Source organism: Petaurus breviceps, unplaced genomic scaffold, assembly GCF_028583685.1.
Source record: "Petaurus breviceps papuanus isolate PSGF00001 unplaced genomic scaffold, PetGlider_PUasm1.0 567, whole genome shotgun sequence".
In the NCBI taxonomy this organism is placed as follows: domain Eukaryota; kingdom Metazoa; phylum Chordata; class Mammalia; order Diprotodontia; family Petauridae; genus Petaurus; species Petaurus breviceps.
In genome coordinates, this window is record NW_027186383.1 from 4,912,978 (window position 1) to 4,938,069 (window position 25,092).

At 47.3% G+C, this 25,092-nt stretch overlaps 1 protein-coding gene across 8 annotated transcripts in view; it reads left to right on the forward strand.

Moving 5' to 3' along the window:
• Positions 1 to 25,092, forward strand: part of AGAP1 (ArfGAP with GTPase domain, ankyrin repeat and PH domain 1) — a 702,732-nt gene that overhangs the window by 478,285 nt on the left and 199,355 nt on the right. For all 8 annotated transcript variants that reach the window (XM_069103139.1, XM_069103141.1, XM_069103140.1 and 5 more), the window contains one exon: positions 15,596 to 15,764. In XM_069103139.1, the coding sequence (XP_068959240.1) occupies positions 15,596 to 15,764 (169 nt within the window). The remainder of the gene's footprint in view (positions 1 to 15,595; positions 15,765 to 25,092) is intronic.

Sequence of the window (25,092 nt, forward strand, 5' to 3'; positions counted from 1 at the left end):
GAGCTGGACAGCTGATCTAAGGGGTTTGAGACAGTTTTTAACATTTATTAATTCTACAGTAGAACCCAAACTAATAAAGTATAGGCATTTAAAAATAGAAGACAGATAAATCTGAACAAACATCGGCACTCTCTCAATTCAAGATTCTGTCAGAGGAGAGAGGGATTTTTCCATCTGGTCTTTGGACAAAGATCAGTCGAGTTTCAAAGGAAAAGACAGTCCTGAGCTGTAAGTACTGGGGCCGTTTTGGTTAAAATCTAAATCAAAATCATAGAATTGGTTTTGTTACCGGAATGTCCTGTAGTTAGTCAGTTGGTCAGCTCATTTATCTCTCCAGTCACTTGGTGACTCAGTCTAAGTCAGCCAGCCATCCGCCCATGCATGTATGCATTCAACAAACACTTGTTACTCACTTTCTCTGTTCAGAGCTCTGTATTTGGTGCGAGGAGTTATAAAAAGTTTTAAGAGAACTTTGACCCTGCCCTCATGGAACTTTCTATCTAGTGGAGAGAATAAGACATAAACACGTGTGTGTCCTAGTATTTTCAGTGTATACAAGCACATTTTTAAAGAACCACCCAGGATAGAAGAGAAGATCAAAATAATTCCATGGCAGCTGGTACTACTGAGGCATTAAATAAGGTCTTGGAATCCTGGTTGCTTTAGAAAGGGTCAGGAGACCTTGCCTAGAGCCCTTTGAACACGCTGGCATGGCCACTTCCATTGATAAGTCACATCAATCCATTCAAACAGCGTTGAGTAATTACCAAGGGGCAGGTGAGAGGCTGTACGGATAAAGGTTTGTCCTTAGAAGCATTTCTATTCAACACTTGCCTCTGATCCCTACTGGCCAGGTGACCCCAGCCAAGTCCCTTTAGCCCCTCTATCTCCCAGGAAGCTCTCTGAAGACCAAAAGTTCCAAATGAGCTGCTGATCTCCATCCATAGGGAGAGATAGTGCACCAGGGGTGTCCAGGGGAAATGAAGAGTTACAGGCCCAGTTCCCCACCACTCAAAAAAAGAATGCACCAGGTCCAGGGTCAGGAAGACAAAAACAAAGCACCAGCTGCCTTCATGAAACATACATTCTGCAAATGGCCTTAAAGTGCCCACACTTTTTAATCTGAAAAGAAATTTTGTTCACATCTTTTATATTTATATCACCTCCATTTCCCAAATTGTCACTTCCCTTCTTCACGGAGAGCCGTCAATTTATAACACCAAAGTGGATAGAAAGTGGGAGGAGACAGTTTTCCAAAACTAACCAGCATACTACCACAAAAGTTGAACAGTTTTCCACAGCCCTAGGCCACCACCTCTACAAGAGGCTGGTGGGTGTCCTCTCCTGACGCTTCTTGAGGGTCAATAAGGTACCTATCTCTGACTAACGTTTTTTGCAAGGGTCTCTATTAACACCCTGTCCCACCTGATGGGTCACAGTCCAGGTAGAGATAGTTGTGACAGCTCATTCTAAGAATCCTTCACTTTCTCTTCCAATTTAAATGCATGCCTTGGGGACCACTGTGATAGAAAAATGGAGGGAATAATGAGAAAGCCCTCAGACCTCAGGGCGTCACAGTTCACTGTTGCTGCCCATTCATCTTTCCCATCTGGAGAGCGGCCGCCGCCAGGAGAGTGGCTGAGATGGTGGCTGCCTGGGCTCCAGAGGGACTCCAGTGAAGCCCACCAGCCTCCCTGTGGTCCGAGTGTGGCCAGAGTGGATGGCGTGTGCCTCCTGCTGCATGCTTCAGGAGGTCCCTGCCGCTGTTTGGTAAAGTTAGTGGCCATGCTCTGGAACCAGCTGGATCTCGGGCTTCTGCTCCAGAACCACCTATGCCTAGACTCCAAGGCCAGCATAAATTCCAGCTCGTGACATCGAATCTATTATCTGACGCTCTTACTGTCTGCTTCCCCTTGTTTCCCAGGCAGCACTGGGCTCCGACTGAGAGGCATCTGTCTGAGTGAGTTCAGGAAGGAAAAACCGTTGGGGATGTTTCCATTTTCTTCAGTCAGGAGACCTAAGATCTCCTAGACTTGAGGTCTAGAAGGAGTCCATAACACTGTCTATTTTTCCTCCACACTCTCTAATGCCTACCCCACAAGAAGACACACACACATACCTGCACACACACACACACAGTGATACAGTGTGCAGAGGACTAACCTGAAGGTAGGATGACCTGCTCTGCCTTTGATACTACCATTGTGTTCCCTTCTCTGGGACTCAGTTTCTTCCTTTGTCAACTGAAAGGTTTCTCCCAGATGGCCTTTGAGGCCATGACAGATATGGATCTTTTGTGGCCTGTACATATCTGGGGTACACTTCATTATTTCATGTTGCCTTCTCCGTTAGACCGTGAGCTCCCTGAGGACAAGGGCAGCCCTCTTGTCTTTTCTCTATTTCTCTTATTCTTGGTACAGCAGAGGTGCCCAATCAATACTTGTTAGTAGGCTAGTTAATAAAGACTGAATTAAGTTTACTAAGGTTGAAATGTCTAATATCTTCTGCCTTTCCTAGAAGGAAATGACTGCTTTCAAAAAAAAAAAAAAAAGCCTTTACTCACTTGACCAAAAGGTTGAGATACAGGATTTCCTGAAGGATTTCTTAGGTCAGTTTAGTTTGACTCAGCAACAAGCCCTGAGTGCTTAGAGTGTACCAGGCCTTGCCCCAAGTGCTGGGGATCCAAAGACAAAAATGCCTTCAGGAAGCTTACATTCTATTGGAGAGGACCCCACAGACAGCATTTAGTTTTTATGGACAGGATTCCTTTCTGATCGATACAGATGAGATTATAAGCCCAGTGATCCCCAAAATAAGAAAGAAAATTGATTGATCCTGAACAGCCTTCACCCCTCCCCTGCTGAAGAGATGAGAAAAGCTTCCTCCCTCTCTCTGTGGCCCCAGCAGGGGCAGGGGCCGGGGGGCATGAGTCACAGGTAGCACGACTGTCCAGTGCAGTCTCAGCTGACGGTTTGCACTGATTGTTTTTTTCCCTCTTCAGTACAAAGGAGGGGCCCCTGGAGAAAAGTTATGTGGACCTAGGGGGTGGGGAGGGGGAGATATCTGGCAAGGGAGGTGATAGGAAATAGAAGAGGAATCAGTCAAAACAACGGAAACATTAGTAAAGTGAACTACCCAACTTGGAATCGTTTCTCTCTGTTACGTCTAGTAAACTCACACAGATCTGGAGAATCTCCCACTGTCTTAAGAGGCATTTGGAGGACTTGAAGAATTATTTCTCATTTTAAAGAGAAGCTTCTTGATGCTTCGAATGTGGGGTTTTCTTTGTCTTTTCTAATTTCGTGTTGCTTTGCTTGGCCCCGACCTCTAAGGTCACAGGCATTCCTGGCAAGGAAACTCTTGTGATGTCGGTGAGAAATGGCTGTGTAGCTTATATCCTCAGAGAGCTCTCTGGCCGCTGAGAGAGAGGTGAGGTGAGGGTCCCAGGTCCCCAGCCGTGTGTCAGAGAGGGGACTTTGAATGTAGGTCTTCCTAACGCCGAGCCCCACTCACTGTCTGCAGGCTCCCTGCCTCTCATTCAACAGCATTTTAAGTCATTCTAGTTCATAAACACTTGGCCAGACTCCCGTTCCCTAGAACAATCCTGTCATCTTGCATTTAAGTACATTTCACTTTCTTGGCCTTCCAGAAGATGACTTCATGTCACTTTGGTCCCTGTCTGTCCTGAGGTTGCCTTTCCCTAATGGAAGCTGAGCTGCAGGACCAGGGCCAGCTCCTGAGTGAAGCTGGGAGCTGCCTTCTGCACCTGCCACTCCCCCATATCCTCTTTCAGGGAGATGGGCTTCCTTACCCCCCTCTCTCCAGGTCAGGCAGCCCATGGCCTCCACGAGCCCTGTGGCTTCACTGCTGCCTGGCCACCTGGGCTCTGGACACTGCTTCTGAGCAACTGTCTTTGGAAAACAGCAGGAGAGGGGACCTCGATGAAACAAAGCCCGATTCAGAAATCGTTAATACAGCTCAGTATGGTCAGATGGGAAGTGTAAAGCCTCTGATGGGTCTGTTACCCTCAGCCCTCTCAGCCTCAGTTTCCTCATCTGTTAAAAATGGACATAATCTGTTAAAGATGTATTGCCCTCTTCTCAGGGTTACTCATAGAATCGAAGGCGCCTTAGAAGAAAAACCAGGTCAGACTTGTGTTTGGAACTAAACTCTGCTACCGCATTATCTGTGTGATCTTGGGGAGTAGCTCCCTGGTCAATAAAATGAGCACAATAGGATTCTTTTCTTATTGTGTCCCCCACTGACCATCTGGCAAAGCCTCTGGACTCAGATATAAGAAGGTTGCATTGGTCATTTTACTAACCTCTGATTGAAATTTAGCATTTCCTTCAATTATGAATTAAAGCAGCAAGGACATGCTAAGCCCAGAAGGCCTGAACAGAACCAGGATTCAAACCCAGGCCCTGTGACTCAGCCCCTTCTCCCCTGTGCTAGGCATTGTTTTCCCTCAAGTTCCTCTGCACTGACCCTACGACTTTGACTAGTACCATCTTTGGTCACCTCTCCCAAATTGCTGAGTTTGAGGTGAAAGCTGACATGATTTGCATTTCCCTAATGATTTGTGATTTGGCAAATTCTCCCAACTCTGGGCATTTTCCTTGGCTGTCCCCATGTCCCTGATTCTCTCCTGCTTCATCTCCATCTTCTGATCTCATTCCAGACCCTGCTCAAATTGTCCCTTTCTCCATCCCTCTAATTCAGCTTCTCTGCTGTAACCCATCTCAAGCTTGTTTGTACAAAGTCAATGATGTGACATCTCTCCCATTAGACTGTGAGCCCATCGAAGGCAGGGGCTGGCTTTCATCTTTCTTTGAACTTAGCAAAGTGCCTACTTAATAAATGCTTCTTGACTTGACTCAGTGGTATCCACACCTGGAAAGCAGAGTTTGGTCCTTAGTGTGACCATGAAGGAAGGCCCCTGGTAAGGTACTGCCATTGCCTCAGTGGGGTGAATGTCACCCCGATTCTTCCAAGACTCTGCCAGCAGCCAACAAGCCCTGTCTGGGACCGTCAATCGAGCTGCCTGGTCAGTGACCTGTCTGACGTCCAGGCTAGCTGTTTGGTGACTGTTTGCTCATCTGTAAAATGGGAATGATGGTATGTCCCACATTATTGTGAGATCACATAAGCTAATATGTGGAAAGCTTCTAGGCACCATGGGAGTGTTGGCTCTTGCTGGTCTTGGCATTAATATCTTTTGGTCTAGAGGTACCATGATTTGTGTTTGTGGGGGGTCTGCCCACACCAATATGGTTATGGTTAATTTTGGATTACTGGCAAGGTGATACCAACCCAGTGACCAGTATATCTGGACCCTGGGCCCGAGGCCATGTGAGGTTTGGTTTCAAACAGTGGGGATTCTCAGGCTCAAGAAGAGAAGACTCGGGGTGGCCATAAGAGCGGTATCAGAAGGGATGCCGTGTGGATGAATGCTTGGCTGCCAAGGGTGAAATAGGCCCATATGTCCACTGGACACAAAGCAGAGCTTCCTCAGGATGGGAGATGCCAGCCCAGAAGATGGGCTGCCTCGGAAGGGATCTCCTCCTCAGGCAGGATTCTAATTTGGAGGACCAGCTGATTAGATATCCTCCCATTCCAAGCCCCTTAGTATCAGGGCTCCCATATGGGGAAACCTTCCAGAAAAGTGAGCTGAGCAACCTGGCCAATAAGCAGAGCTCCTTAAAAAGGACCAGCCTGGCTCTGGCCGGCTACACCACACCTAATGGGACATTTCTAATATCAAGACCCACAGGAGTGCAAAGAAAGGCAGAATGTCATAAACTGCCCTGATCATTTTCTCCTTCCATTTCAATATTCATGAAGGCCTTCTGGCATGTGCCAGGCTCCATGGTGGGGGCCCTGACTATATAGAGGCACAAACAGAAATGACCTTGCCCTGCCTTAGCCTACACTCTGCTATGGGCAACTCCATGTGGACACACTGTGTCAGTACGAGGTCTATACATTCAAAACTATTTCTGGATGGAAGCGGATTGGGAGAGGCTCCTCGTACGAGATCACACTGGAGCTGGGCTTTCTAAGACACGAAACAAGGGATCATTGACACAGGGCAGAAGGACCCAGATGCAGGATGAGACTCTGCTTCCCACAGGCTCACTCATGCCTTCACTTCATCAAGAAACACCCATTACAGGCTTTAGTCTGTGCGTGTACAAAACAATGAAGTGATTCCTGTTCTCAAGTAACTTACTTTCTGGCATGAGAGAGGTGGGAGAAAGGGCGGCTCCACTGGCCTAGATATGTGGCATTGACTCAGATTGTTTCAGAAAGCACGAAGAATGATTTATCCAACATCCCTTCATTGCCACACACCATAAAATATCAGTAGGCCGAGTGGATGAGCATATTTTTAAAAATATCTCCAACTGTTTGTGAGAGAGACTGTAGAAAATTAATGCTGAAATCAGAATTTCTGCTGAGAGAGAAAGAGACAGAAATGGGGGGGGTAAGGAGGAAGGGGGGAGAAAGAGGGAGGGAGGGAAGAGAGAATGGGGAGAGGGAGAGATTATATTTTTAAAAAGGAGAGTAAAAGAATAGTTTTATTAAATCAAAGCCCTGTTTATGCTTAAGTGATTTCCTGTTTATTATCTACACCCTTCAGCCTTTCAGAAATTGGGCTTTATACATGAACTAAATGTTCACCCAACACTTTCCATGCTGTCGTGATGTTTATAGAACCTAGTGAGTCTCCCTGGGGTGAGACCAGGACAAAGTGGCATCTCTGGATTTCCCTGAAAATGTGTGAATGTAAAGCACACCAAAAAGAATAAATAGTCTAATTGCCAGAGAATTGCTTTTCTGAGCAGGGGGAAAATAGAAACTCCTCCCCCTTCTCTGGGTTCCTAACATCCATTAAATTTATTAGTATTTTAGCCCAAGCATAGCCCATTCGTGCCTCTCAGAGCAAGGCTGTGTCTGGATTCTTGGGTTTTATGGTGGTGGCTTACAGTCTGGACTCCTCAATTGACCCATTAGGCATTTTGAGGGTCCTTTAGGGATCCCGGGCAGTACGGACACTGGGGGTGCCCCTTTTCCCTTCTCTCTCATTTTGCTAATTGTGGTTGGCGATGGGTGGGTGAAGACAAATGGATTGAGCGTCTTCATTTTCCTGGGAGGCAGCAAATATGAGAGGAGGACCCCGTTTGGGGGAGAGGCAGAAAGTCCAGCCTCAGAAGAAAGTGCCCTCACCCTCCAACAAAGACACCGACTTTGACGGTTGCATTTTATAACGATTTTCTTCTTGGGCTGGTAGCGTGATTGTGATTGTCGTTGGCTTCTTGCCGAGGAGGACTTTGGTGGAAGGGGAGCAGTGTTGAAGGAGCTGGGGAGGGAGGGGAGTTCTCAGGTGTGCCCGTGGCCCCAAACGGGAGCCAATCAAGGTGCGATTTATGTTCATTAAGGGCTTGTCAAAACTGAAAAATCTTGTAATCAGCAGTAGTCTGGGAGAGGCCCCCTCGATGGCTGGGAGTGTCGCCTCCTCAGTGCTGCTCAGCCTTGGACAACTCTAGGCTAGAAAGCCGCTGATGATTACATTAGGCTAAGCTGTGGAGTAAATGAACCGTGTCTTCTTTCGGAGCTACTGCTCAGTGTAGTCCTGCCCCGCAGGGCACTTTATAGCATTTTATGGTTTTAAAATTAGTGTAGCTTCCCATTTGCTGCAGGGTGCTACATGTTATGCCTTTGAACTCAATAAGCAAAGGGAAGGGGGCCTTTTGTCCCCCCCCCCTTTATTTTTTCTCTCTGCAGTTTAGCAATTTTGTTTTGCATCTTTTCCAGACGACGTTTTGCAATAAAAATGTCTGACTGCCACAGACATGCACAAAAGTAACACCACCAGCCCTGCAGAGGCATGGAGCCTGGGTGGGTTGGGGGTTGGTGTCCCTCCCCCAAATTTTCATTAAGCTCTGTGCAGAACAATAGCTTGGCAGGTTAGCCCTCTTGCCTCAGCCAGGCAGGATTGGTTCCTTGAGTTTGGTATCCTCTAAAAAAAAATGTCAGTGTCACTGGGAGAAACACTCCCAGCATCCATCTCTTCAGATGGGAAATGAACACCTAATCCTAGCACTGTACCCCAAAGAACAGTGGAATATCTAACTTAATATGTAGCCCAAGAAACAGCAAATCAATAGAATGATGGCTTCCAGAGATCTCTCCGTTCTCAGACTGAGAAATGGCGATCAGTGGAGACCTACCTCAGTTAATGGCCTTGGAGATGAATTTATGTGTGGACGCCAGATCATAGGGTTATGTGGATTTAAATCCAGAAGGGACCCGGAGGGGCCTCTTGAGTCCAAGGTTCTCGTTTGACTAGTGAGAAGACTGAGACCCCAAGCAGTTGAATGATTTGCTGAAGACACAAAGATAGTAAGTTTGGATTCAAATCTGGGTGCTCTGTGGAAGAATGACTAATGGGGTGGGGAGGGCAGCAATGGTGCAGCCTTCGCCTTCGGGGCTCTCCCCCACAGTGAACATTCCTTTGAAAATTAGAAGTACCGACATTCCTTAAGGAAGCAAGACTTGGGCTCCTGTTTGAGGGGAATGGAGCAGCTCCCCTTCATGCCTGGAGGGCTCTTCCTCCTCACTTCCACTTTGGCTTCCTTCTAGGCTCAGTCTAAGAACTGCCCTTACTGTGAAGTCTTTCCTGAGCCCACAGCTTTTGGGGCTGATCCCAGAACTACCATGCACATTTGTTTTCTATTCTGTTGATACTTGTAGGATCTTTTGCCTTATGTCTTTCTATTCCCTGGGCTTAGCGTGGTGCATGGCACCTGAGTGCTTAACAAATAAAGCTAATGTCATCACGGTGTCTTTTAAGGACATGACCGGGACTGGCTTCACCAAAAAGCTGCAGTCTTTTTTCACGGGTCCTAAAGACCAAACAGAATGATTGTGTCACACAGAAAGCTGTTGTTGAACAACTATCAATAGAGAACTCATCTTCATCTTGGGTCCGTGAGAAATCTGCACAGTAAAACCTCTGCCTGGCACAGCAATGTCTGAGTCCTAGCCAACAGTCTTCTTGTATTCAAGCCCTATTTGACAAAATAAATCCCAGGGGATCAAAAATCATTTGGATGGCCCCTTGGAGTTCACTGTAATGAGACTTCAGTGGCAGCAGCAGTAGCATCCGAGGGCTGCCTGGGCTGTGTGGCTCACGCTAGGCAGAGAACGTAGTTCATGCTGAATGTCGGGCTGTCAGAGCACGCACTTGTCCTACAGATTTTCAGCGGTGACCTAATGTTGGCCATCAGCCTCTGGTCTGGTTCTTGTACAGTGTGACTACAACTGAGTCTCCCTTAAGGAGGGGTCCAGTTTAATTCAGGCCTTGGAACAATGGGGCAGGTCACAAAGCCAAGGCACATTCACAGTCCCAGGGTCATTTCCTGGCTGTGGCCAGCCCCTGAGGTTTGGTGGCGGTTATTGCCCTGGGAATGAGCAGTGAGGCTAGAAAAAGGTCTGAGTGTCCTGAGCTGCTCAACTTTGTGAACCTGGCCAAGTCTTTTTCCTTCTGGGAACTGGTTTCCTTGTCTTAAAATGAAATAAAACTACACTTTAACTCCTCTGGTTGGCCTGATGATCCAATGAGGTAAATTATGTAAAGTGCTCTGTAACCTCTGAGCTATTTACAGAAATGAGAGCTTATTACTGCTATTGTTAGCTCATTCTCTCCTCTTTTATTATTATCATCACTGAACATTGAATTTAATGATCTATCATTGTCATACTATCAGAAGTCTCCCATACAAACCACTGAAACCTTCTGGCCCCCTCATTAGAAATCACCATTTTTTTCTTTTAAAAAAAGGCCAACCGATATTTAACTCTACATTATGCATGATTTAACATTTTAGATTTCCTGGGATCCTAGTCCCATGGACCAGGGTCCTTAATCCTTTGGATGTGCATGTCTATCCTGGACTTCTTCGTCAGTTCAGGGAAGCCCCTGGTCTCCTCAGAATCGTGTTTTTAAATAATTGAAGGAGATGCTAATTTTCAATTTGAGGTTAATGAAAACAAAGACAGAAGATTTTAACTTTTCCCATTCATGTTCATGAACCCTGAAATCTGTACAGGGACCCCAAAGGGATGTGGGGCAATGTCTATGGACACTCTAAACCTCTCTTAGAGTTTGAAAGGATATTTAATATACCCCTACCCCACCCCAGTCAACATCCATAGCTCTCGGATGAGGAAGCGGAGGCCCAAGAGGTCACACAATTAGTAAGCCTGAATCTAGCCTTGACCCCATGCCCACTAAGACCAAATGTGATCTTCTGCCATGCTCTCCTGTTTCTTATCATTACTGTTTTCTCTGCCTTAACTCTATCTGAGAACTCCATGGCTGTGACAGGGAGGCCACCGTGCATTTTTCCTGTGTTGGCCATGCCCACCATTTGCATTTTAAGTGGTTTTAACTGAGAATAATGTAATTAATGTAATCTCTTTCATTAATCTCATTCTGGAGCTGCCTGCTGCCATGCCAACCTTCTCTTATGACCGTGGCCCTTTGGAGAAGAGATGAAATCATCTTGTAAAGGTTGTGGCATTTGAAAGGACTTGAGTGCAGGGTTTTCTAAAACTTTCCCTTGCCTTTGTTGATTTGATGGAAGTATGGTCTCAATGTTACGGGTGGGTCCTTCCTTATATGGTCTAGTGCACACACTGTCAGATCATGCCTCACTCTAGCTTCGTTTTGTTTAACTGTCTTTTGAGCTTATTGAGGGAGGGGCAATCGTGTAACAAAAACAAAAGATGTTAGTGACACTTTTGTTTTTTATCATAAAGTCCAAGGCCAGTGGCCATTCTAGTCTGTGCAAGAAGGAAAAGATGGCTGGCTATAGGTCAGAACCAATGAGCTCTGCCAATGGACGGCCTAGCTTAGCCAGTAAATAAATAGCAGACAAATAAACATTAAGCATATCCACAGGGGTTTAATGTCGTAGACTGTTTTATATTTCTCTCTTTCATGGAAAAAACAAGTATGGCCCATTCAGTAGAAACAAGATTTTTTGTCAAAAGTTCCAAACTGTGGATTCTTGATCATTCCAAGCCCTCTGGGTCATATTTTTTCAACCGTATCCACATGTCCTTTGTCACACCTCTAAGGTTTCTATTGTCCAAGGCAGAGGCCTTGCTGTCATTCCCCAGTCTGGGGGCTCCATCTCCCACCTCCATACCTTTGCCAAAGCTGTTTCTCAGACTTGAGTCATAGCTTTGCTGCCTTTTTTTCTTCCCACGTTAATGGCCTCTTCAGTCCTTGAATTTACTTTGTGAATTTTTGGTATGAACTTTTTTTGCAGACAAGTTGGTTCCTTCCAAAAAGATGTAAGTGCTTTAGGGGAGGGACTCTTATATTTTTGCCTCAGTAGGCTCAGAGCCCAGCACACGATGGCCTTGTAGATGTGAATTGAACTATCCCTGCTCAGATTCAGTGAGTCACCAAGTGTTTATAAATCACTTCCTGTGTGCTAGACACTGGATTTGTTCTGGCTAATTATTCAAAGGTAGTGTTAAGCATTTGGTGTCAGGTTAAAGCTGGTGGTTATTGGCCTTGGGTAGCCAAAGAACACAAGACTGTTTTCCAGATTGCTGAAGGAAACCTCTCAGTGGAAGCCAAGAGAGAGGGCTACATATAATGAGGATATTGGGGAGAGATGAGTGATTGGGCTTAACTACCCATACCCAAAGGCCTGGTAGTTCACAAAGACATAGTGGTCAGTTTCTGCTAACTTCTGCCGCGTGCGTTTCCTGGCCTGCGTAGACTGATGCTTTAAGGACTGGCCAGTTTGCATTGGCGGTTTATGAGATCTCTCCCTGCTGATTGTCTGGCTGCCATCTGTGCTGGACCCAAAGACCAGCCAACATGCTGCTGGGTGATACTCCTCCAGCCTCGTCACACGGAACTCCGTTGGGTACACTGAGGCACTAATGGCTCATCTCCTGCAGAAGGTGGTAGCCCGGGGAGGCGATGCTGCCGTCAGCAAGCTGCAAGCCGTGGGTCTCTGCCACAACTCCAATAGCTAGCAGGTTTCTCTCATCGCACCTCATTTGCATCTGGGACATCAATTAGCATGTTTGTTGAGGCTAATTGAATGAAACTCAATCATAGCTCTTAATTGCTTGACTATGTGAAAAGAAATCACATTAATGCAGCTAATTAAGTGTACGGCAATAGATGCAACATAATTAGGAGCGAAATGTAGAAAACAAGGGACGGCGGCGGAGGTGTGAGCGCAGGGCGCGGGGATTGAAATGCTGCTGTTTACCTCGTTCAAGACGCACCTCCGTGGGGATCCCTTGGCTCGGCTCCTGTTTGAACTACAACAACCGGAAAAAAAAAAAAGAAGAAGAAGAAGAATCCAGAATGATGAGCTTGGACAACCTGAGAAGAAAATGCAAATCGGCCTTCAGTGAAGACTTTTTCAAGCTGTTGAGGGGCCAGAGATGGTCCTTGTGGGGTGGCCGGCTGTCGAGTAGGCTCCAGGGACTTGTTAAGAGCTGTTTAAAAGTCCTTGGCTCTGAATTACCCTCATGCCTTGTGAGATGCCTCTTTCCCCCTTTTTCCTCCCATCAGCATTTTCTCCCCGCTAATATCCTACGGGGTGGCATCAGGCTCATTTGCATATCAAAATCCGACTCCCAGCCTGCCTTTCTCGGGTGCATTCCAGATGACAGAGAGGCTCCAGTCTGTTCTATAGCCTGCGATCAAACTGCCCCTGAGTGGCTTCTGAAGTTCGAGCCGTTCCCGAGAGGGTTTCCCTCTCAATTCCTGATTTTCCCTTTCATTCCTCAAGTCCCTGGAAGGGAGAAGGAAAACTTTGATTCCTTACAAAATTAAAAAAAAAAAAAGCAAAACAAATTAGGGTTCTTTCTTCCCCTGAGAAAAGACCTGGGCTTTCCTCACTGCCCTGGAACTGACAGAAAGGTTGTGTGTACCCTCTCCACCTGATCCTGGTATGAAAGTGAATGTGTCCCCCTAGAACTGGGGAAATTCTATTCAATAGAAAGCAGCAGCCACCCATCTAAACCGGGGGCTACCTTAGCTTCACCCCCAGAGCACAATTCATCCAGCACAATTTTGGAGTGACTTGAGTTATCTTTTGACTGCCAGGGTCCTGACCCGGCTCTATCACTACACAGCTTTCTCCATCTGGACCCCAGTGGCCATCTCTCTAAAATGAGGGTGTTGACCTGGATGACCTGAGAGGGTCCTTCTAGCCACAGTCCAAAATCTTGGGCTCCCGAGTCACTTCACCTTGGTGGGCCTCAGTTTCCTCATCTGTATAGTGAGGGGTTTGGACTAGACCACCTCTGAGGTGTCTTTTTCCCCCTGAGTCTGCAGTACTGATCAGATTGTCCTGCCCTGTTGAAGACAGGAAAGCCATTCTTGCAGCCCTCCAGAAGGTTGGACACAAACGTGATCCCTCGGCCCTCAGAAGGAGCAGAGGCTTTGTATGTTTCAACAAGAGATTTAAATAAAATATTGTAGTTATTGTATATTAAAACTCGCCTGTCTATTAAAAGAAACCATGCTGAGGATTTAGTCACTCTTTGATTAGCCTCATCTCCGAGCCCATAAGCAATAAATGCTCAATTACACCCCTGTTATTGTCTTTTAATTTGTTAAGAATTGGCATTAAAGAAGAAAGTTATAGCAAGTTGATATTTCCTAAGGAACAGATCTTCTTCCATGAGGAGGAGAAGGCGTCAGGAAATGAACTCAGCCATTATGGAGAAATAAGAATTCCGACATTGGATTGCACACTTGGAGGATGTCTCTGCAGAAGGGCCTAGAATATGAGGCTGTTAGCTGAGGTACAGGAGAGCTGTCAAAAAGGCAAGCAGAAATGGTGCCCTTCTGCTGGCTGGGCTGACTGGGAGGACAAAGAGGCTGGTGCATATTAGGCTCCCTCCCTTGGCTGGTAGCCAGGGCTTCTGCTTGGTCTAGAAGGAGATGGGTCTAAACTCAGCCATTTAGAAACCTAGACTTGGAGCTGTAAGAGATTTTTAAGGTCATCCAGGCCAAGCACCTCATCTTACAGTTTCCCTGTGGCTTTCGGGCAGTCATCCATCCTGGCTGTGGCCCGGTCTCTGCCTCCCTGCACCAACCAAAGTGATTTTGGCCAATCTCAGCCCTCTCCCTCCTCAGGCCTCCTCTGTCTGTCCATCACTGTCTTCATTATTGTGAATGTAGCTGGTGTATTCTCTGTACAGTCAGTCACCTGTGGTCTTTTGATAGGCTAAGAATGTTCCAGAACAATCTGAACTAGTGTTTATGTTGGACTTTGAGGGTGGCAAGCAACCTCCTGGAAAGAGGGCCAACCCTGGGAATCTTGGGACAAGACTTGCTGAACCCCCTCCCTGCCCTTCCCATCTGTTCAGTGCCAAGCAATCCTCTTCACATGGGTAGATCTGATGTCCTCATTTGTAAAAACAAGAGGTTCGAGTTAACTTAGCTCTGCAGCCCTTGCCAGCTCTAAAGCCAGGATCTCACTATCCAAGCCATTTTACCTTTATGGGCCTCGATTTCCTCATCTGTCAAATGGGACTAGATCAGAGGTATCAGACTGCCTCACAAAACTCCCAAGACCTGCTGAACTGCATCAAAACGTCATCAGCAAAGGTTGGACCAAATATTTCTGATAGAAAGACAGTATAGCCTAGATGATGATGATGATGATGATAGGGTTTTCTAGTGTGTGACCAGCACGGGTATCTTTCCAACTGAGTTTGACAGGACTGCTCTGGGCGGCCCCTGAGCTCCCTGCCAGTCCTGGGTCTCTGGTCCTTTGAGACACATCGTCTCATTGGTTCCTCCCAACAACCTTGTAAAGTAGGTGCTAGGATTGTCCTTGTCTCAGAGATGAGAAGACGGAGACTCACAGCATGTAGGTGACTGATTCAGGTCATACGTCCAGGATGAGATTCACAGGATCAAAGGCTTAGAGCCCAAGGAGAACTAAGACACTGTCCTGTCTGAACCAGCCCTTTTACAGATGAGGAAACTGAGGCCCAGGAGGTTGACTTTCCCAGAATTTTATGGGTAGGAGGTATCTAAGCCAAGATTCGAAAGGAGGCCTTACTGATTCCCAAGTCTGACCCTCCATGCCCCACACTCTTAAATATACTGTGTCAAGTGTTCTTCATCCATCTAGTTATCACCATCTGAGACTCAGTTTCCTTGTGTATAAAATGGGTACAGTAACAATTTCTAGCACACATGGTACTTATGGAACCATAGGTCTAAAATGGAGGCTGGTCCAGCTGAAAAGGGAGGGCACCTGGAGCCTGAGGACTGGGGTGTCTCCTGTGACCTCCCTCATCTGTAAAATGAGGCTCATGGACCCAATGGTCCTGCTCACCTGTCGTCCTCATTGACACCGAATCCCCATGCCCCCCAAGCCCGCTGCTCAGGGGCATCAGTCCCCTCTGTGCCCCAGGATCCTCAGCTCTGAGGGCTTGGATTCCATCTTCTGGATTTCCGGAACTTTTCTCCACAGCCACCTTTTTGGGCAGCTTTGGTTATGTGTCTCTTGTTTCTGTCTTTGGGCAGGATTACATGCAGAACGTCCATGGGAAAGAGATCGACCTTCTGAGGACCACTGTGAAAGTCCCAGGAAAGAGGCCCCCCCGGGCCACGTCGGCCTGTGCCCCCATCTCCAGTCCCAAGACCAATGGCCTCGCCAAGGAAATGAGCAGTTTGCACATCTCGCCAAATTCAGGTAAGGTTATCATGCACCAAGGAAGCCACCCCACCTCAAAAGATGTGTCCTGTGTGTCTCAGTATGGACAGGTGTGTGCGTGTTTGTATCTGTGTTATTTGCCATTATTTCCTAGGTTAGGGTTTGCCAGTCTAGCACCTTGGAGTGTGGCTGTCTCCCCTTAGGTCCTGTAGCTCAGGTGAGTGCCAGCAGATGCGTGCTTGTAGGTCTGGGCTTTCAAGGACCAGAGGCAAAGCCGTGCACTAAATTGGCTTAAGGTATGTTAAGTCCCACTCCTTGTAAGTGGATTCTCAAAAACCTGTGTCTTCCTCATTCCACCTCAGTGTCTGGCTTTCCATTTTTGTCTGACCTTTGAAAAGGAGGTTGGACCCAGAACTGCACCCAGAAAGTCCCGTCTAGTCAGACAGTCCTCACCCAACCCTGGAGGGCCCGCCAATCTTGGGGGACCAAGGTGGACAAAGGAAAATAGAGCATCTTAAAAGTACAGTGATCTCATGAGGCCGATAAAGCTCAACGTAGGGGGTGTTGGAAACAAGAGGTGCCTCGATAATTTCACCTGTCTTTAACCAACTGACTTCAAGACAGCATCAAAATTCAGTACTGCTGGAGTTATTTCGGCCTCAGCCCAGGCACGAATAGCCGAGTCATGGTTTGGACTGGAGGAAAGTGGGAGAGCCTCATCCTCCCCAGGGAAGTGGTATGTCCTGATGTACAGGTCCCTCAGACCTAAACATTCCACGTTAATAGCGTCATTGTGAATAGGTACTCCTCTCCCCTCCCTTAGGAATTGTGCAAGAAAGCTTAGATAATGTTGTCTTGAGACCAAGAAGGGCCAGCTTTTTGGGGGCCCTAAGAAGCACATTGATGGGGGTGAATAAGAGCCGTCAGTGACGAGGGAAAGGATGAGCCACGTCCAGTGACTTGTGGTCATTCCTCCTCCATGGCCCCTAGGAATGCCCTGTTTGATGCCACCCGAGGATTCGATAGACTGTTGGGTGGAGGTATGGATGTTTTATTGGCCTCTTAACCCTTTGTCTCCCATGGAGCTGGAGGGAAGGCCCAGAAAAGCTTTCCTTCCCTCTTCCTTCCCTACCTGCCAAGCCTTTCTCCTGTGATTACATACAAACATGCCACATAAGCATTCCCTTTTACCTTGAGCTTCCAATTGGCTATAATCAAGCATTAATGAGGCTTTGCTAATTACTAGCAGGTGCCACTAATAACCTGCAAACATAATACTACAGATTCTGTTAGTTTTTAAAAATCTGATTTGCCACTAACCAAAAATAGGTGGAGACCCTTTGACTGCCATCCGTCCTCCACCCATCATACTAGGTCAGTGATTCCTTTCACCTCCCTTGAGAAGTGGCCGGAAAGCCACATATTCACGCCTTCTTTGCTGTTTCTAAACTTAACTCACCCTCCTTTCCCTTATCACTGATGGTTCTTACCCATCCCCCATCAACAGCCCTCCTCTTCAGTGTCAATGTGGGATTGACTCTTTGGAAAGCACTTGGGGTCACGCTGCCCTCTTCCCATAAGAGCAAGGAGTGATTCATGATTCCATTACTTGGGCTTTTTCTGATTTTTTAAAAGATATTTTATTAAACTCATTTAAAATTTGTTCAGAGAATCAGGGATTTGGAGCCAGAAGGGACCTTTGAGATAACAAGACTAACTTGTTTTACGGATCAGGAAACTGAGGCTTGTGGAGAGTAATGACATTCTTAAGACCACACAGGGAGTGCCTGGCAGAGCTGGGATGAAAGATTATAAGTAATATAGAATATATTATTATATATTCTATATTATAAGTAATATAGAATATATAATTACTTATAGATTATAAGTAATATAGAATAATGATCATGGCTTAGAGGCATGAGGTATGGTAAAAGAAAACACTGAATTTGTAGTCTGAGACCCTCGGTTCGAAATCTAGTTCTGCTACTTCTTACCTACATGACCTTGAATTATTTAGCCCTTTTGAGCCTCTAGAAAATGAGGTTGAAATGAATGAATGAATGAACGAACGAACAAATAAATAAAATTGTTAAAAATGTGGTTGGAAGAGGGGAGTGATCTCTTCCAAGACCACTTGACTATCTTCCTAACCATGCTCAGCCATTATCTGTTTCTGCTTGACAAACCCATCTCTCCTTAAGGATAAAGGTGTGAGAAAGTCCTGGCCTTTTGCCCAGAGACTCCACCTTAAGAATGCCTGCTAGCCTCAAACTCTGAACCAGTACAGGCCTTCTGTCTTGTTCTCTACCTTTCAGCCTCCTCTGACACCCAGTAAAGGCACTGTCCAAGATGGACCGGTGGTTTCTGCAAAGCTGGTTGATTGACTAAATCAGCTGTACAAGGGCTCTCTCTGGCTCTGTGTAACCTCCAAAGAACTCAACTTTCTACTCCCTGGTTTATGCTCCTTGTAGCTTAGTTTTCCAACCCCAGGAGGAACCCGCTTTCTTCCCACTCCCTGCCCTGACACATACGGCCACAGGGAAAGTGTCCCAACCCCCAATGCTCTGGCCATCTCTGTCTCCGTCCACTGCTCTCTGACCCCTTTCCTGTGCTGGGCTTCTAGCAGAATCTACACGCTCTCCAAGGTACTCTCTTCCCAACTTCTGAACATTTTACAACACGCTGGAGCCAAATAACTTGTTGAGGAGAGATAATCCTCACCCCACCCTTGATCTGGAACATGGAAAAGCAGATTTACCAGGAATGGGCTGAGAAGCCAGAATCCCTCTTGGAAGAATGTTTTCTCTTTTCACACTGGTTCCTTGTCTCCATGTTGGCATTCTCATCTCCTCTTTCTGCATAACCCAAATCAGGACATGCCTGCTGTCCGTCTACCCCACTCACCCACCTGGGGAGAGGGAGGCCCTCCTGCTCCCCCCAAGTGCTTAATGACCAGAATCTGAGGGAACAGGACAGTCCTCTCTCTGCACACAGTCATCCCTGGTCTCTGTTACTCTCATTCTGACATAGCCTCTTGCTACTCATCATGTCGAATGACAAACCGTAGTTATGACTGGCCATGTTGAGGCAAAGTCTTTGTTCTCTCTCTTGCCTTTGGTTCCCTCAAAGTGCCAAGTCCAGTACCGCACACTGCTGGTTGGATCCAATTTTGGAAAAGTCAGCCATTTGAGAAAGCAGGCTCTTATCCTTCAGAACCACCAAGCAAGCTCCGGCCCAATCTCTCTTCCCCCAGCCATTATCTAAGGCAAAATGGGCCCATTCCTGATGAGCAGACTCTCTGTTCCCTGAGACTTGAGACTTCCTCAACCTGTTCTTATGCTAGCAGCATGGGCCCATCACTGAAGACTTTAGTTCCAATCCCAGCTCTCTGACCTTGGGGAAGGCTCTTACCTTCACTGGCCTTCAACAGCCAAATCTTCTGGAAGATGAGGGGGCTGGATTCCAAGGATCTGGATTCTGCCTCTTCCTAGCTGTGTGACTTGGGGAGTCCCTGCACCTCCCTGGCCCTCACTTTTCTCATCTAAAACCTGAGATGGCGCTCCATGATACCACCTTCTCCCTTCCAGTTTATCTCAGCGTCCTGCACCTCGAGCCACAAATCAGTCCTTCTGAAAATCGGGAAGAAAAGGCATCAGTTATCTGTTTTTCTGAAGCTTTTCAAGAATGAATCTTTTCACATGTGTAAATAACCATGTCAGACCATGTTTTTGCTCTACAAATGATTCTTGTAACTTAGTATGGCTTTCATCTATGAAAATTAGATTGAAAGGTGATGCAGAAATCCCATTAGGTTGCAGTCTCCCTGAGATCAGGGTCTGTGTCACACCTTACTTGGGAATTGTCTGGTCAGCACCTTCTAAAGCTTTGTGGCCCTGAAGGCTTTACACAAATGGTCACTAGTGTTGTTAATGCCCAGTTTTGTGCACAGAACATGGTTCTCAAATTGTTCTCTAAATAACGATCCCTAGAGATGAGCCCTATAACTCTGGAAATGACAAAACCTTAATTAGCAAACCACAACTGACAATGGCCATAAAGGAAAATGTTGAGTCCAGGAGTTTGGGTTATCCATAGCTCCCCTCTTTGTAAGGTTTCACAATTTATACAGCGCTCTCTTGATAACCGCTCTGCAAAGTAGAAAACATGAGTACTCTGGTCCCCTATTTACAGAGGAGGAAACTGAGACCTAAGTGAAATGTTTTCAGTGGGTGTCAATATTTGGCAAGATCTTAGCAAAATGAAGATAGAAGGGAGGGAGGGAGGGAGGGGGGAAGGAAGGAAAGAAGGGAGGGAGGAAGGGAGGGAGGAAGGGAGGAAGGAAGGAAGGAAGGAAGGAAGGAAGGAAGGAAGGAAGGAAGGATGGATGGATGGATGGATGGATCATGCAAAGACAGAATTCAGCTTGATGTCAGAGAAATAGCTTCCCCAACATTAGAATCATCCCAAAATGCAGCGGCGTGCCTCAGGAGGTGCCAGCCTGCCCCACCTTGGTGGTCTCCAAGCAGAGACTGGATGGCCACTGTCTTGGTACATTCTAGCAGAGGTCCCTTTTGCCAGGCTGGCTTAGAAGGCTGAGGAAACCCTTCCAACTCTCAGATTCTGTAGCCCCACATGAAAATCCTGCCTCTGAGCCTCAGCCTTCTCATCTATAAAGTGGGGGTAATGATAATAATGCCAATGGCATTAGGATTGTTTGGGAGGCACTGATGAGATAAAGTAGAGAGAATGACTTGGAAACTTGAAAGTGCTATAGAAAAGTCAGTTTTGATAAAGGTAAAAAAAAAAGCAGGAGACTCATTTTTTTCTAAAAAGTGAAATTTCTTTCAATATTGGGCACTGAAGGATGATGTTGGCTCTGCCCTGGGTGGAGCCTCATGCAGACAGGCCAGCCAGTTGTCCTCATCTATAATGGAGACCAAACTTGGCTGTCCTGCTCAGAAGACCTTGAGTGGCCCCAGGCAGCAGGAGTGACTGATGAGCTGGGGAAGGCGATGCTTCTGGAGCCTTCCCTGTCCCTGGCTCCCCTCGCCTCCACAGCTTTGTCTCATTACATTAATTAAATTCTCTCCTACCCCCAATGCTAGAGCTGTGGCTGCTCCTGGAACTACCAGAGAGAGCCCACAGCTCCTGTGGTTAGCAAAGGGTTGGGTCCCACCCTGAAGGACAGGGCTCTTCTGAGGAGCTGCCTGAGGCTCCCAAAGGTGATGCCACCGGCCCAGGGACTCTGCTGTTAATTAGCGCCCAATGCCCCTGGTTTTAAACACAGGCCTCCTTGATTCCAAGCCCATCTCTCTACCCATCGCCTCACCATGTCTTTTTCTAAGCTGTGCACACACACCAAAATAGTCCCCAGAAGATCCTGGACCTTCTCCCAGAGAAGATGAGTGACTTTCTTTGGGAGCCAAATAGTGACATCCAAGCTCAGCCACAGGCTTAGTCATTCTGCTTCCTGACTGCAAGGGAAGCTTCTGGAGCTTCCTCCCTCAGAATCATGGCCATTGGTTCGAAGAAAAGAGAATTCTGGAGGCCCTCAGCTGCCTTGTGGGTCTGTGTCACATTCATTTTCAAACGTATGTGTGCAATGTCCCCTACGCACCAAGCCTTCCAGAGAGATCATTGTCTTTAGATGGAGGAGAGATGTTAATGACAATGGGAATGATGCATAGATAGACGGACGCCACAGATAAAGCCAAATAACCCACCTCTGTTGTTGGATACCAATTTCCCACCCACAGCCCCCCTCCTTCATCAACCAATAACCATGTGTTACTAGACACTGGTGATACAAGTCAGAATGAAATGATGCTTGTAGTCTAAGGCTGGGAGTCCACAGAGAATATTAAACACATACAGTGTAAAGATCAAGTGAATAATTGCACATGTGTGCAAAGTAGTGAATACACCGTACTTAGAGGGGGGCTGCCAGAAGGTGGAGGGGCCAGAAAAACGATGCTTGAGCTGCATTTTAAAGGCAGGGAAACGACTGATAATGGAGCGTGTTCCAGGCTTCGGGCTTTTATGTGGCAGGGTGGCCAGCCACTTGGGACGGTTGGTCACATGCTCTCATCTTTCACGGCTTGCCACGAGTGACCTTACTCGCATGCCGTGCCCCCTTTCTTTCTGCAAACATTTCTTTCTGTTCACATCCTCTTGGTATTGATTATTTTTTCTTGGTTCTGCTTTCTCTCCCCTGTATCAAGCCTTCCCCTGCTCCTCTGAATTCCTCATGCTCATCATTTCTTACAGTCTAATCTAAATGGAGACGGAATGCTTCTGGAGCCAGACTCACTTTCCAGGGCTCATCTTGCTCTGCATCTGTCCTGGTGGGCACAGGATTAAGGGGAGCCTTGTCTCGATGCCCTGTGATGCAGTGCTCGATATCACGGCAGGCAGGAGCCCCCACGGGACCTGGGACAGAGCCCTTTCTGAGGCTCTCGAGGTTGAGAGTCGAGCAGCAGTAGCAGAGCTGGTCTTACCACACTAAGAGCTTTATTTACATCCATTGCTTCATTCGATGTAAGAGGCCTCAATGTGCCTGAGCTGAGGCACCACTTTAAATCTGAGGGGAGACCTCTCCTGGGTCACTTGTATGTTCCTGCCTCCTGTGACGTCCGCTGCCTCGGGATCGAGCCTTACCAAGATGGGGGAGTGTTGCCGTGGGATCCCTTCCGACATGGGCTAGATGAGGTGGGCACTAAGGCCCCTTCCCACCCCAAAGTTCTGGGATCCTCAACTTATCTCTGGTAAACGGAGTCAGTGCTATGTGAACAACTGTTTGTTTTGTTGTTAACAAGAGCGCGTGGCCAGTTTCTACCAGAGGCAACAAAGGACCAGAAGCAAACACTGGGGAGAGTGGGGCTGCTCGGGCCTTGTGGCTTTCCTTCTGTGCTGCCCCCAGCAGAGTGTAAGCTCCTTGAATCCCAGTAGCCTCTCATGGTCCCCTGCTCATTTGTGGGTTTCTTGGAGCTGGAAGGGACTTCAGAGGCTGATGAGTCCAAACCCATCATTTTGCAAGCGGGGAAGCTGAGGCCCAGCTCAAAGAAGGCCATTAGCTTGTCCTGCATCCTTCCCTGGCTTTTCCAGTCTCCTGCCTTGGACCACACAGTTCTTAAGGGGTTGTACATGTAATTGTATCCCAGCATATAATTGGATTTCCAGACTGTGTGTAATTGGATTAGTGTCAGGCAGGATTAGGGAAGTGTCCCAGCCTCAGGTCCTCTTACTCCAGACTCCATACTCACAACGTTGTATCCCCCTCTCACCATCCTCACCATCTCCCTCTACACAAACTCTGTCCATTAATTAATTAATCAATCAACAAGTATTGGCAAGTCATCTACTGTGTGCCCTGTTTTGGGGACAGAAAAGCAATGTCTGGAAAATCTCTGCTCACGAGAAACCGACACCAAGATTTTATATGTACACAAACACACATGTGCTGTGTGTATATGTATGTAAATATACATGTACATGTGTGTGGGTACATGCATGCACACATGCATAGAAGCCAACCCTGGAGCAGCTACAGAGCACCAGGCCTGGAGGCAGGAAGACTCATCTCCTTGAGTTCAAATCCAGCCTCAGACACTTAGGAGCTGGGTAGCCCTGAGCAAGTCACTTAACCACATTGGCCTCAGTTTCCTCATCTGTGAAATGAGCTGGAGAAAGACCTGGGGAATCACTCCAGTGTCTCTGCCAAGAAAACCCCTAGTGGGGTCATGGAGAGCCAGACACCACTGAAATAACTGAACAGCAAACGCTAGCATTGAATTAGAGCTTTACAAACATTATCTTGCGGCAGCCCTTGGAGGCGAGTCCTGTCATCATCTCCATCTTACATCAATAGCTGTAAAACAACAACAGCCAGAGAATCCGCAGAGTGGTCGGAGGGGGTGGCCCTGGCTCTCTGAGTGCAGAGACACAGGAAAGGCTTCCCACGGGAGGTGGTGCCCTAGAGCCCCTCGGAGGAAGAGAGCGGTGCTCGGCGGCAGAGTATGGGAGGGTTCTGTCCCGCCGTGGAGCTCAACCCTTACAAAGGCCCCTGGAGGGGAAGGTCCTGGATAGCAGGGACACAGAGAGAGCGTGGGGCCCGGTGGCAAGGGCTGAAGCGAGGAAGATGTCTGTGGCAACAGGTGCCAGTTCACAAAACCGATCTGTGTCTGGGGCAGAACTCAAACTCAGCTCTTCCTGATGCTGAGTCTGGCCCTACCACCACTGCTCAAGGTCTTTGACCAAGGAGCTGGTGTTCTTCCTGGGCTGTAAGGGCCTCCATCCCCTGTCACCACTAAGTCCCTCAGAACACTTGCTTCATAAAGCACTAGACACTGTGCTATGTGCAAGGGAATATCAGGATGGAAAATAAAGTGTTCTGGTTCGTTCATGTCCTTACAGCATCAGTTGCTTAATTGATGTTTTTGGAAGTAAGGAAGGCAGGAAGGAGGGAGGGAAAGGAAAGAAAGAAGGAAAGGAAGGAAGGAACGAAGGAAGGAAACAAGGAAGGAAGGAAGGAATGAGGGAGGGAAAGGAAAGAAAGAAGGAAAGGAGGAAGGAAGGAAGGAAGGAAGGAGGGAGGGTAAGGAAGGAAAAAGGAAGGAAGGAGAGAGGGAAAGGAAAGAAAGAAGGAAAGGAAGGAAGGAAAAAGAAAGGAAGGAAGGATAGAGGGAAAGGAAAGAAAGAAGGAAAGGAAGGAAGGAGGGAGGGAAAGGAAGGGAGGGAGGAAGGAGGGAAGGAAAGAAGGAAGGAAGGAAGGAAGGAAGGAAGGAAGGAAGGAAAAAGAAAGGAAGGAGGGAGGGAGTGAAGGAGAGAAGAGGAAGGTGCATACCTCCAAGGAGTCAGCCTTTGTCTTATCATCCTTCTGAGCATTCAGATGAAGGCCAAAGGTTATTATCCTGTTTCTCCAAAATGTGGGCACTCCCTCCAGGGGTGCAGATTGCTGCCCGTTCTCATCAGCTCTGTCCTATGTGACTGAGTCTTGGCCCTCCCAATAAGCCACCAAAGGCAGTCCACGCCCATGCTAGGGACCTTCCTCTTGTCTTCTGACATTTTCTTGGATATCAGTGGAGTATGTACACTCTCCCTGAATCATCTTTCATTTTTAGTCTTTCCCAAGCCCTCCCTTTTTATCTCCGACATCATTCACACCTCTTCTCCTGTGTGACTCTGTGGATGTTACAGTTGGATCACCCTCCCCACAGGCCATTCATTCCCTTCTGTGCAGCATCACCTGAAGATCGGTATTTTAAAACTGGGCCTTTGTGTCAGGGACAAACTTGTATGCTTTGGAGAGTTACTTTGGTAAACATTCCTTCCTTCCTTCCTCCCTCCCTCCCTCCCTCCCTCCCTC